Source organism: Festucalex cinctus, chromosome 8 (assembly GCF_051991245.1).
Source record: "Festucalex cinctus isolate MCC-2025b chromosome 8, RoL_Fcin_1.0, whole genome shotgun sequence".
NCBI lineage: Eukaryota > Metazoa > Chordata > Actinopteri > Syngnathiformes > Syngnathidae > Festucalex > Festucalex cinctus.
In genome coordinates, this window is record NC_135418.1 from 10319143 (window position 1) to 10338209 (window position 19067).

The 19067-nt window shown below is 38.7% G+C and overlaps 1 protein-coding gene across 1 annotated transcript; it reads right to left on the reverse strand.

Annotated features, from left to right (window-relative positions):
• Positions 1-1165: 1165 nt before the first annotated feature.
• Positions 1166-15580, reverse strand: trpc4apa (transient receptor potential cation channel, subfamily C, member 4 associated protein a). The gene is made up of 18 exons (XM_077530056.1): positions 15412-15580; positions 14459-14587; positions 13836-13952; positions 13664-13721; positions 13496-13551; positions 13263-13391; positions 11249-11450; positions 10991-11176; positions 10759-10901; positions 10557-10688; positions 10424-10482; positions 10166-10351; positions 9997-10087; positions 8493-8633; positions 8281-8392; positions 7191-7303; positions 6869-7075; positions 1166-2045 (listed from the first exon to the last, which is right to left on the reverse strand). The coding sequence occupies exons 1-18, from the start codon at positions 15535-15537 to the stop codon at positions 1908-1910; spliced, it is 2325 nt and encodes a 774-aa protein (XP_077386182.1). The 5' UTR covers positions 15538-15580; the 3' UTR covers positions 1166-1907.
• Positions 15581-19067: the final 3487 nt, after the last annotated feature.

The following is a 19067-nucleotide window of genomic DNA, read 5'->3' on the forward strand; positions in this document are numbered from 1 at the left end:
TGATCATCAAGTATGGGGATACATATGTATCACGATACGTATCATGACCCCTGTAGTATCGTGAGGTTGGCGGCAATACCCAGCCCCAATATACATATATATATATATATATACATATATATATATATATATATATATATATATATATATATAAAGAATAATTTATTCAGAGGAAGAAATATTAAGGAAAATGGAGGTCAAAAGAAAGAGAATTTATTTTATTACACAAATCAAACATGATAAGACTTGATTTGTTTACTATTACTACTATCTGCGTGCCTCCGACAATAAAATGGTGTGGAGATACAATTTTGAGACCTCAGTAATAGAAAGTCTGCTTAAGTAGGACTGATTTGAATGATTGTGCTGGATATTACATCAATCTAAACATATCCAAGGTGTAAAATACAAAAGGGTACGACATTGACATTCTTTAGTTCTTCCTCCACCCTATTAGATTTTCAATCAGATTAACGGAATCAAACACATACAAACAACAACCATCCAGCACACAGGAGCAAGAACAAAACAAATTCAACCATCCTAGCGAGAGGTCAAACCTAACTGGTGAATTTTATAACTGAACTACGCCACAGCCAACACTCGTGTTTTTGAAGCAGCTGACTTTGAAAACAACAGAATCGGCGACAATCGATGATTTAAAAAGTACCCAGCAAACCACTTCCTGTGGTGGTCAACAAGTAAAATACCTGATTGCAAAGCACAGAAGATGAACTAAGTGACACAAGCATCACATTTTATGCGAAGACATGCTCTGCAACAAGAAAACAGATTTTTTTTAACGTGTTTTTGCATCCTAAGGCATCGAGGGGACACGTGTCGAAATGACATTTTACATTCACGTGAATATTATGTACGATGATTCATGACATGCTGGGAGGCAAATTGTCCACAAATGTTATTTCGAGAAGGACATAATGAGGTAGCTCATTCATTTGTACTTTAAGTGTAATTGATTGAGGCCCAAACACGCCATGTCAGCACATTGCTAGTCTCTTACTTCCAAATAATCAAGTGGCGCCACACAAACGAGACGACGCACTGACAGCTTGTCACTTCAGCTTGTGGTCAGTCCGAAAGCCAAAGACAACAATTGTGGTGGAGCCATGTTGGCCGCAACAAACAACTCAAATAAAAATCTAAATCTAGTGCCTGCATAGTTTATTTTCTTCGAAAAAGCGTCTCACAACAACCAACCGTACACACTTTGTTACAAAAAGCAACTGTTTAATCAACAAAAAGGTGTTATAATAAACAATAAAAACAAGTGAATATGTGCAATGTTTTCTACAGATCATCCAGAGCTAAACGCTCGATCGTTTCCAACAACACAAAATAAGCAAGAAGAGTCCCCAAATGAAGTGTAGCGGATGATTATTTTTATTTTTATTTTAAATGAAGAGCCCCAGGCAAAGTGAACGTGCTGGTCAGGCCAGAAAGCACCAATCAATCAACAGCTGTCAACTATCAATGGAGACAGACGCGAGGAGGAAATGAAGATGTCCGCTGAGAAGACGTTCCGTTTCCCCATGAGGCCATGGAGGTGGACCGAGTGATTGCAGCCATTTGATGCATGTTTGGGTGAAACAGCTTTTTCTTGCAACACTTTTTTTCAATTATTATTACATTTTGTAAAGATTATATAAAAAGGCTCTATTTTGTTCCTGCTAAAGCAAACAATCAACGCAGGCGTCATTTCCAAAGGTCCATACACAGCCATAACGCGGGCGCCTGCTTCCTTTGGAGGGACCAGCCGGGTTTCGGCCTCAACGTTGGGGGCGGAGCAGACAGCTGAGCCGTCGAGCAGCTCAGCCGAGTCCGCGGCGATGTCAGGCGCCCGCGTTACCCGCGACCCCGAGCTCACCGCGCTGCGCACGCGCTCGGGGTCAATCTTCCAGCAGATCTCTGTCCAGGTCCATAAAGGGCTCGTCGATGTAGCTGGCTATGGCGCACAGAGAAGTCCGGTCCGAGCCCAGCAACACCGACACCGTCTCCTTCCAGTAGCTGAAGGGGATACACGAGCTCTGAGGAGACAAAATGTCGTTGGAGGAAAAAGTCATCCTCTTTCTTCTTGGCAGCGACTCCATTAGAACATAAATGGGCCACAAGTGAATACTTCATCTTTAACACAGGGAAACTTCCAAAGTCAAAACAAAACATTCCACAATAAAGACTTTGATACTTTTTTTTTTTTTGGAAATAGAAATGATCTATTTCATGGTCAGACTCTTGCCAGTAAAAAAGTCCAAAGAAACAATAATATCAACTGTAATTCTAAATTGGCCCTCACAAAAGTGTCAAAAGAAGACACAAAAACAAATTAAATAGAATTTCTTTAAAAAAAAAATTGATAAACATTCTTCTGTTCTTTTCAATACATCTTGCTGAAGGCTTGTTGTCCTTTTGCAATACTTGTCAGAAAAAAGTAGGGATGTTCCACTCAACTCTTTACGATACCAAGTACTGATACCACTAGTGCTTTGGATTAAAAAAAATAAAAATAAAAAATGTCATGATATTAATGGCAAGTTCCAATTTTTCTAATTTCCTGTTCGTTAAACCAGTGGTTCTCAAATGGGGGTATGCGAAGGAACTCTAGAGGGTACACATGATTTTAAAATACATTTAAAAAGCAGCATCCATGCAGAATACTTTAATTATTACATGATGTAATTATTTCAGGAAAATCTAAGTTAATATTAATGTATATTCAGTAGGGTATTCAATTTCATTGCCCGAAAAACCAGAATGGTTCGACCCAAACTGTCATATGACATCTAGGATCAACTGTCAATCATTTGAAAATTAGATTTAAAATTAATGATTTCTTTTTGAGAACAGATCTTTACGATGATCCCAAAGGAAGACATTTTTTATGTGCACATATCTTTATTTGTAACTTAGTTAATTATTTCCTTTTAAAAAAAAAATAGTCTTGATTTCCAAATAGTTCAAGTGAGACCACTGCACAAATGAAGTTCCAGCGTTAATACGTCAGTTGCACTCTGTTTTTTTTTCTTCCTTTTTAATTTTCCAACCAAAACTGTTTTTCACTAGTTATGGGGGTACTTAGCTGAAATAATATTTCACAGGGGTTACATCACTGAAAAAAGGTTGAGAACCATTACTCAAGAGGCTTGCAAGTATTAAAATAAGGCTTGATATCGGCCCGATACGCTCGACCATCATTTCAATACATTTTATGAGGTCCTGCCCGCATAAAAATTGACTTCGGTTGTTGCCATTTACAATTTCTAATGAAGATGTACATGGAGTTGCTCATTTGATATTTGTTGTATTTCAGAAGAACACCATGCTTCAATTCGTGTATCTCTAATTTTTGTTTCCATTTCTTTTTAGCGATATCTCGTAAATATCATGTAATATCGAGTAAAAGAGAAATCCCCGAAATTGTTTAGACTGGGTCAACAAACTCTCTCTCTCAAAAAAAACAACTTAACACATCTATGAGCTATAATGCTATGTTCAGGGTTGTGTAAAAAGTTGTGAAACCTGCTAGAATGATATGTTTGAGCAGGAGAAAAGAGGCGGCGGCATAAGTAAAAAGACAACCTTGACTTCACCTTGTGAGCAAACAGTTGGCCCTCTACAAAGCAGCTGACAGCGACATTCATGCAAACTGGTGTTACGTTCCATCTGGCAACAGTGTTCAACATTCACTCTCCTTTTAGCTCGGCTTTGGTCTTCGCTAACTGCTGCGACAAACATCTGGCTCGAGACATGCTGCGCTCCGCTCAACGACACTGCCTGCCTTTCGGACTCTGCACTGACCGCTGGACTCGCTTTAAAAAAAAAATAGCAACCTGCTGCAGCTTCAATAGCAGAAAGAGAGTGGAAATAGTGTTATAGGGCATTTGGAAACACAAATGTCACTGAGCTCAATAACAGTCACATTTGAAGTTTGACTTATTGTTTCACTGAAGCAAACATTTACACCTCTGTTAGCTGCTCTAAACTTTGATGCCCTCTATGCATGTAGGGACCGACCGATATGCATTTTTTCAGGCCGATACCGATTATTGGCAGAAAAAAAATACAGATTAATCTGCTGATTATTTAAAAACATATATAATGCATACAACTACTCCCTTTCCCAATCCCTTTTCAATGGGTGCCACTTTTCAGTGGGTGCGCAGACTTTCGCTATTAAGATTCTCTGCTTTGAATGACAAGTTCATATATACACACACACACACACACACACACACACATACATATATATATATATATATATATATATATATACACATATATATATATATACATATATATATATATACATATATATATATACATATATATATATATATACATATATATATATATATATATACATATACTTATATATATATACATATACATATATATATACATATACATATATATATATACATATACATATATATATATACATATATATATACATATATATATACATATATATATACATATACATACATATACATATATATATATATATATATACATATATATATATATGTGTGTGTGTGTGTGTATGTATATATAAAAAAGCCCGAAGTATGTAAGGGATATGGTATAGATTTATGTGTCAATAATAAAACCATTCTTACTTGTTTACAACTGCTGTAAAGCGTTAACCTTTTCTTTTATATATTTTTATCTTGTGTTATTTTCACAAGTCTCAGGACTAGATGTTTGCATCCTTGAATTTTGACAAAATAAAGTATTTGAATCCTTGAAATATCAACTTTATAATACAAATTGAAAGGACAATGACAAAATAAAAACAATAGGAAAGTGGAATAAGAATAAACTAAAATAATAGCAACTGAAAAAAACAGTAATAACAAATACTGACTGTTCTGGTGTGTTTTGGCCTCTTGGGGGCAGTGTGGTGCCATGCAACCATTGGCGTACACACTTAAAGCTACTCTATGTAGGAATTCCCCAAAAAATATTTTAACAATAGCCTTTTTATTTGACCATTTATGACTGAAACATATTCTAATTAGTAGATCAACATCTTAGCTGTTCACAATGGGTACTCCTACAAGCCTCTGGCCAATATTATTTCGGAAGCGTCCGGTCCGAATCCTTCGAATTTCCCGCCCTCTGTCTGCGGGATGTGACGTTATTCACGTCATCGTCAGTTGTTTCCTGTCGCGCAAAGACGGAACTAGTACAGATTTTCGCTGCCCCAGACACCCGCTGTTACTCCGCGGAAGGCTGCTAAAAAAAAAAAAAAAAAAATGAAAACAATGTCAAGTGCCACGAAAAAAAAAAATCTAAACTTGATAGTGACCGACGCCGAGAACGAGAGTGAACATTGGTTTGGCATTTCAGCGGTGGAGAGCGTTGAGATCGGACTTGGATTAGAAAAGTTATTCACAGCTGGCTTTCTTTCTACTCCAAAAGGTAAGAAGCGAGTATCTTGACATTGAGAAGAAAATGTTGTTTTCAAATAGCAGTAACCTCAAGATCGATCACTTCTCGGTCGTAACTATTGAGGTGAAAGTGAGGTGGACAGCAACATTTAGCGTGAAAGGGGCGGCAAAGTTGAATGTAATAGAACAGAATGACTTTATGAAGAATCAGGCTAAATGTTGCCTTATTTTCCTCCATGAAAACAGCCTATTGTAGCTACATTATGCTAACGGAATGTGAAGGGTACTACTGAATGGCGATAACATTCACGGCCGTATCACACTAAGTAGTGAATGGGTCTATATGTTTTTCACAATCGTCAATTTCCATAAATGACAGCCCACCTTTCGGCTAATGCACAATGACGCTAGCCTGGGGGCGACATACACTGACTAGAATCAGGTTGACGTCCGTCGAGCGGGGTGACTACAATATGTAACTGCATATTAACATCGTAATGAGGTCCAATTAATTGACGTAATTTGCACATCGTTTTGGAGTACAGCACAGGACTGGACTTCGACCGACTAAAGCAATATGAGCTGCACGTCCCGTGGACATCAATCGTTTAGTGGGGATCGAGAGTCTCATCCCGTGAAGTGGCCAGCTTTGTATAACACTATAAAACTTCTTACCTCTGAAAACATAGTTCAATTGGATATGAAGAGCCCAGTCTTCAGTATTGAGGTTGTGCATGTACGAGTGCGCGCAGCGTGTACGAGCGTGCAGTTTGTTTTCGGCCACAGGTGGCAGTAGCGATTTGAAATTTTAAATCTTCCATATAGCTGCTTTAAATTGAGTACAGAATAAAGTTGCGATTGAATTCTATTAAAATAACTCGTTTTTCACACATTGGGAAGAATTTGTGCCTTTGTGTAGTTATCTCATCTGTGGGTATGTGCTCCCATAAGATTTGTGTGTGTGTATGCGTTATTTGAAAGAAAACGCTACCAAAGTCAATGCTAACTTCCCGTTAGTATTTGCTAACTTCCTGTTAGTGCTCGGCTAGTGATGTTTTAAAAACGAAGCATGTTGTGTATTTAAATATGCAGTGGATATAATTCTTAATGTTGTGTATTTAGTTTTACAGTTTTCCAATTGTGGTGTCATTAAACACTAAAGGACGTTTCGCGACAACAGAACAACCAGAATAACATATGCTACACACCTGCTAGTTGCTAATTATGCTATGCAAGCAAAATGTTGCATTCAGGGTACTTTCACAGCGTCGGAAACTTCCTCTTTCTTCGATTACGTTTTAAGGAGAAAATAATCAGCCATTTGGCCCAATTAGCCGATGTTTGAAGGCCAATAATCGTCAGATTATAATTGCTGGCAGATTAATTGGTCGGGCCCTAGTAGCATAGTGATCTATGACAGTCAAGACCTGTCTAAAGATGGTTGAGGTCATCACACTCACATTCTCCAGACAGGTGCTGTCTTTGTCCTTGTTGAGGTAGTGACACTGCCAGAAGCGCAATAGGTTGCGGAAGTTGTTGAGCAGGCAGCCGGGGTACTTCTCGGCGTACTCCTTCTCACGCAAGGCGTTAAGGTAGAAGGGCAATTTGGCCTTTCTGCGGGCCAACATTAGGATGACCAAACTGGTGTTCAAACAGCTAACATTCTCCTGAGCACACAAGCCACATACATCAACAAGTGAGTCAGTGGCTCAAAACAATGAATAGATTGACCCCCCCCCCCAAAAAAAAAACATGCTCCAGCGCATGAAGTTATGGTCGGACCTGCGTGAGCGTCTGCACGTTGATGATGTTTACTAGTCGGAAAAGGAAGGCCAGTCTGTTCTCCATCCTGGCCATGTAGGACAGCAGGCAGCACTCGGACAGCACCTCCACCACTAGTGACCAACGAAAAGCACACTTAGGAAAAGCAGTTTCAGTCCAACAAAACATGCACTAAATTCACAGGACAACAAAAATTTAACTTTAAGGTCAATTACAGTAATGGGCATGGCAACTGATGAATTTTGAATATTACAAGTGTCAATGCTAATGACTAAATTAATTCATCAGTTCATTCATCAACGAATTCAATACATTTTTGTTTGTTGGCTACTTAATGAAATAAGGACAAGTTTACTCCACCTTTACAAAATTACCTACATTTCTTCAAATACTTAAATAAAAAGGTTTGGAAAACAACCAATTCAGCAAAACATATTCAGACATTTTACTTACATCTCAAATTACAACTGATTTCCATTCATATGTAGATGATGTAGCCCGACTTTTGTATTAATATATTAATTACAGTAATTGGTACGAAAACCCCTATTAGTCCATAAACATAAAATAAATGAAAATACAAGTTGAAATGAAAATACAACATTTAGTCTGATATAGTTTGTTGTAAATATAAAGGGGGGAAAAAAAAATAGACCAATATTTTTTTTTTCCCCAAAGCCGATACAGATTATTGGTAGCCAAGGAGGCAGCTTTTCAGATTTCAGATTTTCAATTTATTTTATCATTATTATTTATCTTTGACAATACATCTTTGTTTTAAAGTTCAAACAAAAAAGCAGGGAGAATACTTAAATAGTTACCAGACGTTTTCTCGGGTTAATGAGGTTTTCCAAAATGTCAATATAACCGAAATTTTACTCTGTATTATTATTATTATTATTATTACTATTACTATTATTACTATTACTATTACTATTACTATTACTATTATTATTATTATTATGCCTCTTGATGCAGTCCCGAAATAATAAACTAAAATTTTGAATTAATCTCTGGCTGATGCCACTGAAAATGCCAAATATCCGACAATCTCTAACAATAAAATATATATTGTTCCATTATGATGTACCTTTAACATCCTCAGTTTGGCTCTGAAATCGGTCTAAGGACAGCACGATGCAGCGCACCAACATGTTGGAGTCCACCAAAGAACTGTTGATCTGTGTCAGGAAGGCCTGGAACTGCATACAGAAATACAATCCCATCAACATCTAAGGTATATGGTTCATGCAAAATGGAGTCACATTCAGGCAGGTAGCCTGCAAGGCACACAAATGTTACCTTCTCCGCCGTGTTGACGTATTTATTGAACCTTTTAAATGCGTCAATGTTGAACTTCATCAGCTCTCCGAGCAGATCGAAGTAGCTCTGCAAGACGTCTCTGGAAGTGCAGCCGCTGTCGATGATGCAGAATAGGATGTGCTGTCACAGGATGAAAGAAGAGTTTGGAGTAATTGGAAAATTACAATCTTCAAAGGCAACTTTCATATGCAAACACAGTTTATGCTTTTCATGTAAACAATTGTCTTCTCTTTTGCTGTCAAACTCATAAATGTACTAGGGATGTAACGATATCCAAACATCACGATACGATATCACGATATGAAGGTCACGATACGATAATTATCACGATATTGTGGGGGGGCGGGGGGGGGGAAACCCACAATATTGTGCTTTTGTAAATAACAGCAATGCATATAAACAACCTACAATCTCTAATAACAATATTGAGGCACTTATTTGCTAATGCAAGCACACATTTATCACTTCACAAGCAAATTAGGTTCCCCTTCATCTGACAATTAGCATATACTTTAAACATAGAAGGCCAAAACATCCCTAATGAATATTAAATTGCACTAATAAACTAGCCACTAGAGGGTACCTAGAATTGTGCAAATGAAAATCAGCCTGACTTTTTTTTTAACAGACATGTTCCTTTTAAATATTGTGAACATGACGGCGTCGATATTGTGGCAGTTTTAATATCACGATATCACAATATTGCCCTTATCGTTACATCCCTAAAATGTATGCCATGGGCGATGTCGATACTAACGCAGTTTGTTCCATTTCAAACAACCGTGCTACAGTGTTTGTGATTAAAGCTTCTTTAAATTCTGCAGAATCTTATGCTGGGGGATGTCTGATGGAGTTCAATTCCTAAAGTGGCGACATTAATGTAGTAAAGCCATAATTAGAGTAAACTAGCAATGGATAAAAAAAATAAAAAATAAAAATAAAAAAAAACTCAGGGTTTGGCTTGGATCATGGATTTGCAGCCAAATGGTAACTTGCTGCTAGCTGTTCAGACTGAAGTCTGATTAAATTTAATTTTGGGATTGGCGTTGTATTAATGTTGACATGTAATGGCAATAAAAACTGTGGTAAGGCAAGCCGAAGTGTCAAAAAGAAGTCGAGCTAGCCGTCACGCTACTACGCGGGCCAACCCAAAACCCACCTAAGGCTATTGCATCGGCATCAATGTATTATTGGTTAGCTTTATTTTGACGTTAGCCTTTGTGTAGGTGGTGTGTTACTTTATGAGTATGTTTGCACCTTCCTTGACAACTTCGTCAAAACAACAGCACATACCATCGCACGTCAAGTAAACTGTTACCCGAGGATTTCGATCCGAGGTACCCTAATTACTCGGTTTCATCCCAGTTGCCAAAATGCTCCCATGTACGGCCCAAACCATGCTACATGATCCGTTGCACCACGACAATAAACATTTGTATGAAAAACATTTTTAGCTTGTAGTCATCTTGACAAGTTTCATTACCTCCAACAGTCCTCTCTTCAGGAGAAACATTTGATCTGCATACGAAGTGGCTCCTCTCAGAAAACTTTCCACTGCCCTCGCCTGCCAGAACCTATAGCCAAAAAAGACGAATATGTCAATTCAAATACATAAAAAGAACAATAAGCATCTTGTCGACCCTCTGCCTGACCTGAAGGACGAGTCCGGAGGCTCCCTCTTCATAACGGTGAGGAGGCGCGTGAGGAGGCCCTTTTTGCCATCACACACAAGACTTCTGTCAGTGTTGACCAAGGCCTCCACCTCGGGAATATTGGCCTTCATGGAGATGCTGCTCAGTTCGTTTAGCTCCTGGCTATTCAACAGGAGGTACTTGTTCCTGTGACAGAGCCGACGCGCTTAGCATTTGAAATGTCAAGACGAGACCAATCTGGGTTGAAGGATTACTTACTCATGGTGGTCACTGAAACTTTGGAGAAGACGCAAAAACTGGATTTTGAAAGATATTTCCTGGAGAAGAAGAGGAGACAAGATTATCACAGTCTTGCTTAAACAAGAAGGAGCATCGTTTCCAAAGTCCGTACCGGGCTACAGTCACAGTTCTCATTCTGGCCGTGCACCACGTGGTTTGAGAGTGTGTATTTCCTCCAGATGAGCTTGTCAAACAGGTTATTGAGACCTGGGATGAGACGAAACTCAGCCAGCATCTTGTGGACCTGTAAAGAGACAGACAAAAATGTTGGCGGGACACTCCTCTTGGCGCTGCATTGCACAACAAGACTGCACCTGGTTCCTTTGTCGACCCATGAGAAGTACACACAGCACGTAGAGCACCTCCACTTTGTACATGATCTCATGGACAATTTTCATAGATGGGGGCAGACGATGTCTCAGCGGGCTGGTAGCCAGGGAGCCTTCATCTGATGACTCTGAAGACCCAAAAGAGAAATGTTGTTGGTGTGTTCGAGCCAAGGCGCGCACCCATGGCAGCATAAAGAAGTGAAAACGCCTTTCTTGCCTGTGCTGCTTTGTTCTGCCTCCTCCGTCGCCATCTGCATGAGCGCGTCCAGCACCAGGGCGTTGTCCAGCCACGTGTACCACTCCTCCAGCTCCTGCAGGAAGTTAGCCCCGGTGGCCTCCGACACCTTCCGAGTGGCCAGCTTACACAGACGCTCGATGAATCCCGGGATGTTCAGCAAGGTGACTGTCGCAAAAGATGACTGTGTTGTTATTTGTCACCGGGACAAAACAAAATTGCTCTCTGCGGACGACTTACCTTGATTGACCTCTGCACGTGAGGGACTTGAGTTTCGTTTCTGCTGGGCATTTTTCGCCAGTAGGGTGTGCTTGTCGTCGTTGCCCAAGTCCGGTTCTGAGATGGTGACGGACAGGATGCGGCAGAAGTTGGCCAGTTGTTGCTGGTCAAAGCTCTGAACCAGACCTGACAGGTTAGGGATGGTCTCTAAATGGATCATCTCCTGCCAAAACAAAAATCCATGTCAAAATATCACACATGCCATGGATGGGCAACTTAAATGCTGGAGTGGGTCACAATTTTTCATCAGTGCGACTGGGGGGGGCACATAGGAACACGCACTTCCAAAGCAAATATATGACAAAAAAGCAATTTGAAATATGAATATAACACATACATATGTCCAAAATATGCACTCTTAATACGTTTCTCAATGCATGTATAACTTAGCTCCACTATCCTAACCCAACAATAAAGGGTTTGAAGCAAACAACAAAATAGCCACACGGGCTCTCGTTCAAATATGGCACAAGGCAGCTGAACAGCAAACCAATTCATATTGTGCATTCCCCCCACTTTTATTTTTGTATTAATTATATTTGATGAATCTTTCTCAGTCTACTATAAAATCAACAAATTTGCTCACACTAAAGCAAACCAAAGCGAGTAAGCGTCCTGCTAACAAATCTAGCATACAGCATTTCTCATATTCACATAGACACATTTTACTGAACTTTTGAAATACTCGGACCACCAACAGCACATAAACTGTTAGCAAAAACATGCAATTTAATAGGGGTGTGAATTGCCTAGAACCTGACGATTCGATTCGTATCACGATTCACAGGTCACGATTCAATTCGATACCGATTAATCCCGATACGAATTTATAAGTCGATTGTTGCGATTTTTTTCATTCAAATTTAGAAAATGCTAATCAGTAAACTTGTAGAGTGTAAGATTTGTATGAAAATGTATTATTTATTTATCTGAAACTTCAGTCTTATACAGGTTGTAATCTGTTTCATGCTTGAACAGCATTAAAATTAAATATAAAGGCTTAATGTTACGTTCATAAAACATTCTTCCATGCTTAAGGTGTGAACCCTAACCCAAAGTAAGATGTTTTGTAGAATATTTTTCCATTAAAAATGGAATTTTAAAAATCGATTCAGCCGCCTATTGAATCGATTCGAGAATTGCGCGATGTAGTATCGCGATATATTGCCGAATCGATTTTTTTTTAACACCCCTACAATTTAATAGCTGATATTTGAGATCATGAATAAGGCTTGATAACCCCGGGTTTACACCGGTTGCGTGTGCGGTGCGGCTGCGGTGCGTCTTGACTGCGTGCTCCGGACGGGTCAATTTTTTGGCCAATCCACACCGGCTCCGCACAGCTGCGGTCCGGCAGCTCCGTCGCCGGCCACTTCCCGCCGTGTCTTGCGTGACCGCGCGCGATTATGTGGCATTAAAAACAACGACAAACACACAGAAAGTCTGTGCACAACAGAGAAGCAGAAAGAGAGGTGGACTTTTATTATTTTGTGGCTTTCCACCTCCAATATAACCTCTCCTCGTCCATGTTCGCTGGTGTCTAAACTGTGAATGAGCACCTCGCACGTTAACTCCAGGCCCGTCGACGCACATCACGTTTTGCTAGCATGCTTGCGAAATAGGAGCTGGCGAGTGTTTTATCTTGAAAGGTAACCGGAAATTTATTTTGAAACTGCGTCGGTCTTCCTGTCCCGCTCGATGTGTTTTGTGCTAGCTTGCCATTTGTCGGAGGCCTACCGCTGCGGCGTCCGGCAAAAATAGAAAATAGGTCTATCCTTGCGGAAGGGCTGCGGCACGCCGCAGCTGAGACGCAGTCGACACGCAACGCACCCGCAAGCGGTGTAAACTGCACCGTTCGAATGAATGGAATCTAATTGCTTGCGTCGCCAGAACGCACCGCAACCGCAACCGGTGTAAACCCGGGGTAAGTCTTCATTGTTTGCATGTTTTTGCCAGAGGCAGTAAAAAGATGTACCTTCTTAACTCCAAGTATGTCTTCAATTAGAGTTGCAGTTTGTAGAAAGGTCTTCTTGTTTGTCATCAGGGTGAAAAGGAATAGAACAAAATCATCCCGAGCAGCCAGACTCTTTGTCACCCCATCCGTCTAAAAAAACAAACAAATGTCAAGATTGGAAATGTGTTAATATTGCCACTGTAGCAGAACACATAATGAAAGCAATTCATGTAAATGGAAATTGGAATACTTACACAGATGCAACAATTGTAGAGAACACTAAGGCAGTCTTTCACCAAATCATCATTCACTAGTGCAACAGAATAGTGAACAATTTTAAGTTATACTACAAACAACCTCCCCTTGTAATTCAACCCTAGTGTATACACTACAACAGAAGTTATGATGATGTATATTCTTACTTTTGGGCTTTTTCTTCTGCATAGTTAGTGTGGGTCTCATCAAGAGTTCTACAAGCAGCTACAAGGAGAAGGAAGTGACAGTCAGTGTTCTGAGTCTTTGCTGTGATTCTAAGTTGTACTGCAAAGAGTCATTGTCACACATGACAATGCACTAGGATGAGATTAACCTTACATGGACTCCCCCAAAGAGGTCAAAGGTGTGTGTGTTGGGGAAGGTGGATTCCTGAGCAGTCTTTCTGTCCTCTGTGACAAAAGACATGGCCTCCATGGACAGCTGGGACGACAACACCTTTTGAAACACAAAACCATATGCCGTCATATCCTTGAGGGAAATCAGTTTTTGTGCAGGAGTATTAACATTTGACAATTCTAAGGCTGTGGAAATACAGCCTTAGAATGTGAGACAATTATGTATTTTTGCTCAAGTGGCAGAATTCAGATATGCATCATGTAGGCATGGGCCGACAGATTCTGACGGCATGGTAAGAAGAGCAAAAATATTGTGGTATCACAGTAATAAAATACATTAAGAAACATGTACCATGTTAGGTTTAAATACATATATAAATATTACTCTTCTGTTTTAATTCTTCTTAAGTAAGTCACAGTGTCCCACAATTTCCTACTGATAGTGTGGAAAGAAAACAATTAACTGCAAGCAACTTTTCAAGACCTTAAAAGATCACTTTGCATTGCAGTTACATGCCATGTTAGATTCTGAAAGGGCCAGCCAGTCCCCCATCAATTCACCACTTAACATGCTCTCCATACAGTACTTTACTACAGTGTGGTTACCTTAATGAGGCCATGGGCATGCGAAAGGTCACTGTTGGGATGACTGCTCTCGTAGAGGTTCTGGAGCAAAGTAGGAATGCCTTGCCACTTGGCCCGTTTGTCTCTCTCTTGAAGGAGACCACTTGGGAGCTACATAACACAATGACAAGCAAGCCTGAGTACAACACTTGCAGTCAATCAATGTAAGTAATGATCAAATCACTGGTTTTGCGAGCATGTTTGTACTCATTTGCATGTAACTCTTAAATCGAATATTTTCAATCGTTCAGGTGTACCTAATGAAATGTTCGATAATTATGTGCTTAACATGGTTAGACATGTCATGACAGGTGTTTGTAAACTGCCAGTTGACTGAACAGCACAAAAGAATGTTCAATATATGAATAGTACCGAACTTGTTAAAGTTAAATTTGTCAAAACAGCTGTTGTCAGCGTCTCCTTTTATGGAAACTATTCTTATAGTGGTGGGTGGACATTACGTAATCGCCTGAGCCGTTCAGCTGGCTAAGCTAGTTAGCTACCTGCCTGCCTAGCTGGCGACTTTCGTTTACAGCCCTAGTGAAACAGAAACAGTCAACGACTTTGTTGCGATGTTATTGCTCCTAAACAGGATTCGCGAGACAACGGCAACAGCAACACAAACCAAGTCGTCACCCGAACCCTCCCTGTTGCTTATGCTAAGCTAATGTGTGCTAACAACAAAAGATCACGCCAGCATTTTGTGCACTAATCAGCAAGAATGAGAGTTGCGTGTTCTGCTTAATGTTCGGGAAATGCACCAAATGTCCCTGCCCATTGCAAAAATGCTAAACGAAACAAAGCAGTGCGTCGCCAATCTTGCCTGCCCGATTGCGTCTCGCTTTTCAGGCAGCGCTCCATAACGCAAATACCTGGTTTGAGGCGACCAACTTTCCGACGTCTTTTCTGTCCAGACGCAATATCGTGCCGCTTACCTGCGTCCCGCGACTAAACGTCTGTCCTGTGATTTTACTCTCCGTTAACTTGAACACGATGTTACTTTTGCAATTTCTTTGTTTTGCCCCCGTACAGTGGGTCTCGGACCCTTTGAGCGTCGCCATTATTTCTTCTTCCTGAAGTGAGCTGTCAAGGCAGGAAGTGGATGCAAGCTGTGATAAACCTTGAGGGCAATTAGGCGCCATCTGCTGGCCGAGTACGGAAAACTGCAACAATGCCAATGTAGCGCTCTCTGAACCTTTCCAGTTCAATAGCTGTTACAGTTGAAAAACACAAAGACAAAACAAAAATCCTACAAAAAGCAAAAAATCTCAAGGGTACAAAAATATACATTAACGAGGACTTTACTGACACTGTTAGGAAAAAACGGAAAGAACTCATACCAAAAATGAAAGAAGCACGAGAGAGAGGAGAGATTGCCTACATAAGATATGACAAACTGATAATTCACCCTGGCGGCACGGTAGTCGAGTGGTTAGCACGTCTGCTTCCCAGTTCTGAGGTCTCCGGTTCGAGTCCAGGCTCGGACCTTCCTGGGTGGAGTTTGCATGTTCTCCCCGTGCCCGCGTGGGTCTTCTCCGGGTACTCCGGTCTCCTCCCACATTCCAAAGACATGCATGGCAGGTTAATTGTGCGTGTGAGTGTGGATGGTTGTTCGTCTCTGTGTGCCCTGCGATTGGTTGGCAACCAGTCCAGGGTGTCCCCTGCCTACTGCCCAGAGCCAGCTGAGATAGGCGCCAGCACCCCCCGCGACCCTTGTGAGGAATAAGCGGTCAGGAAAATGTATGTATGTATGTATAATTCACCCTCGAACAAGCACATCAAGACATCAAGACCAACGCAACTCACTAATAAACTGAAAGAATATATAGTATGCTGGGTATAGTATACTTGACTAAGATCTACAAAATGCCAAAATGGCAAATTTGTACACAAAGGGAAATAACCTTGAAATATTTGATTATACGGAATATAAGATATCTGATTTAGAAAATACCCTTGACCCAGATACATTTTTTGGTAGCAACAATTATGATATCGTTTGTGAGTATTATACAAATGAACAACTAAATGTAAATATAGATAATGATTGTTATGCACTCTCAATTATACATTTTAATAGTAGAAGTCTACATAAAAATGTTGCAGAAATTAAAGAATGCTTGCGTAAAATTAACAAATTCCATGTAATAGCCATATCAGAGACATGGCTTGAAAATGAGATAACAAATGATATTGAGATGGAAGGATATGAACTGTTTACCATGAATAGGGAAATCAGAAGAGGAGGAGGTGTTGCAATTTATGTTGATAAGGTTTTTAAATGTAGTAAAGTTGAACATCTGACAACTGCCATGGATAACGTAATGGAATGTGTGACAATTGAGGTACATATGAAAAATGTACCAAATGTAATTATAAGTTGTATATATAGGACACCTGGGTCATGTCTTGACACATTTAACGATAAACTAGCAGAAATTCTTAGTTATACAAATGATAAAAAAACGCGAATAATGTGTGGTGATTTTAACATTGACCTGTTAAATCCTAATGGACACCAGAAAACAACCGACTTTATAAATATGATGTATAGTAACAGTTTATTCCCTGTCATTACGAAACCAAGTAGAATAACAATTGATACAGCTACACTAATAGATAATATATTTATAAATAAAATAGATTTTAAAATAGAAAGTGGACTCCTTATTAATGATATAAGTGATCATCTTCCGGTCTTTGCAGTTCTTCATGATTATTTTGAAAAAAAAATTATGAAGCCGTCAACTTACACAATTGAAAAAAGATTAACAACACCTAGGTCCATGGCTGCCTTTAAGCTGGACCTAGAAAAGCATAACTGGTCTGAGGTCTATTCAAAAAACGATCCTAACACTGCATATAGTGAATTCCAGTCAACAATTCACTTTTTATACAATAAACACTGTCCAATAGTTCAAATTAAAAGGAAGTATAAAGGTCCAAATAAGGTATGGATGACAAAGGGGATAGAAAATGCATGTAAAAAGAAAAATATTTTATATAAAAGATTTCTTAAAACAAGAACTATGGAATCTGAAACAAAGTATAAGACCTATAAAAATAAATTATTAAATATTATACGTATAAGGAAGAAAGATCATTACCATGCATTACTAGAGCAGAATAAAAACAATATGCAAGAAATATGGAAAATACTAAATGATGTAATTAAAAATAGATCTAAAAAAATAAATTATCCAGAATATTTTATAAAAGATAAAAACAGTGTAATTGATAAAATTTCAGACATAGTCAATAACTTCAATGAATATTTAGTTAATGTGGGTAGAAATTTGGCAAATGAAATTCCAGAGACAAGAAATAAACATGAAATAGATAAGTACGTTGTAAATAATTCATCCACTATGTTTCTAAATGGTGTTAATGATATTGAAGTATTAAATGTTGTAAAAACATTAAAAAATAAAAAGTCTACCGACTATTTTAATATTGATATGACACTGGTAAAAAGTATTATAGAATATGTTGTAAAACATTTTACATATATTTGTAATTTGTCTTTCCAAACTGGTATATTTCCATCAAAAATGAAAATAGCAAAAGTAATTCCTATTTACAAAAGTGGTGATAGACATATATTTAGTAATTATAGACCAATATCATTGTTGCCACAGTTCTCAAAAATTCTAGAAAAATTATTTTTATATAGACTGGATAATTTTATTGAGAAACATAAGATTTTGAGTGAATATCAGTACGGTTTTAGAGAAAAACGGACCACCTCAATGGCAGTCATGGAACTTGTAGAGGCAATAGCTACCAACATAGACAATAAAAAATTTACTGTTGGGATATTTATGGATCTAAAGAAAGCATTTGACACCATAGACCATTCTATATTAATGAATAAATTAGTGAAATATGGTATAAGAGGCTTAGCATATAAATGGATAAAAAGTTATTTGGATGATAGATATCAGTATGTGCAGTTTAAAAATACAAATTCAAAACAATTGAAGATTACTCATGGAGTTCCTCAGGGGTCTGTGCTGGGCCCTAAATTATTTATATTGTATATGAATGATATCTGTTGTGTCTCGAAAATACTCAAGAGTGTCTTGTTTGCGGATGATACAACTTTCTACTGTTCTGGAGACAACTTGAAGCAGCTTCTGACTACTGTGGAGTATGAATTAAGTACAATAAAAAATTGGTTTGATATGAATAAATTATCATTAAATTTAAATAAAACCAAGTTCATAGTTTTCGGTACTAGACCAATCACTCATCAAGTTAAATTAGGGTGAATTTAATTGAAATAGAAAGGGTGTATGAAAATAAATTCCTTGGAGTAGTTATTGATGATAAATTATGTTGGAAACCACACATAGAAAATGTTAAAAGGAAAATGTCAAAAATCATAGGGATACTCTATAAAACCAAGGAGGTCCTGAACATGAATTCACTATATACATTATATAATACATTATTATTACCATATTTGACCTATTGTGTGGAAATTTGGGGAAACACATATAAAACAAATACTGACACTGTTTTTAAATTGCAAAAAAGAGCCATAAGGATTATTAATAGATCAAAATATACAGAATCAACACATCCACTA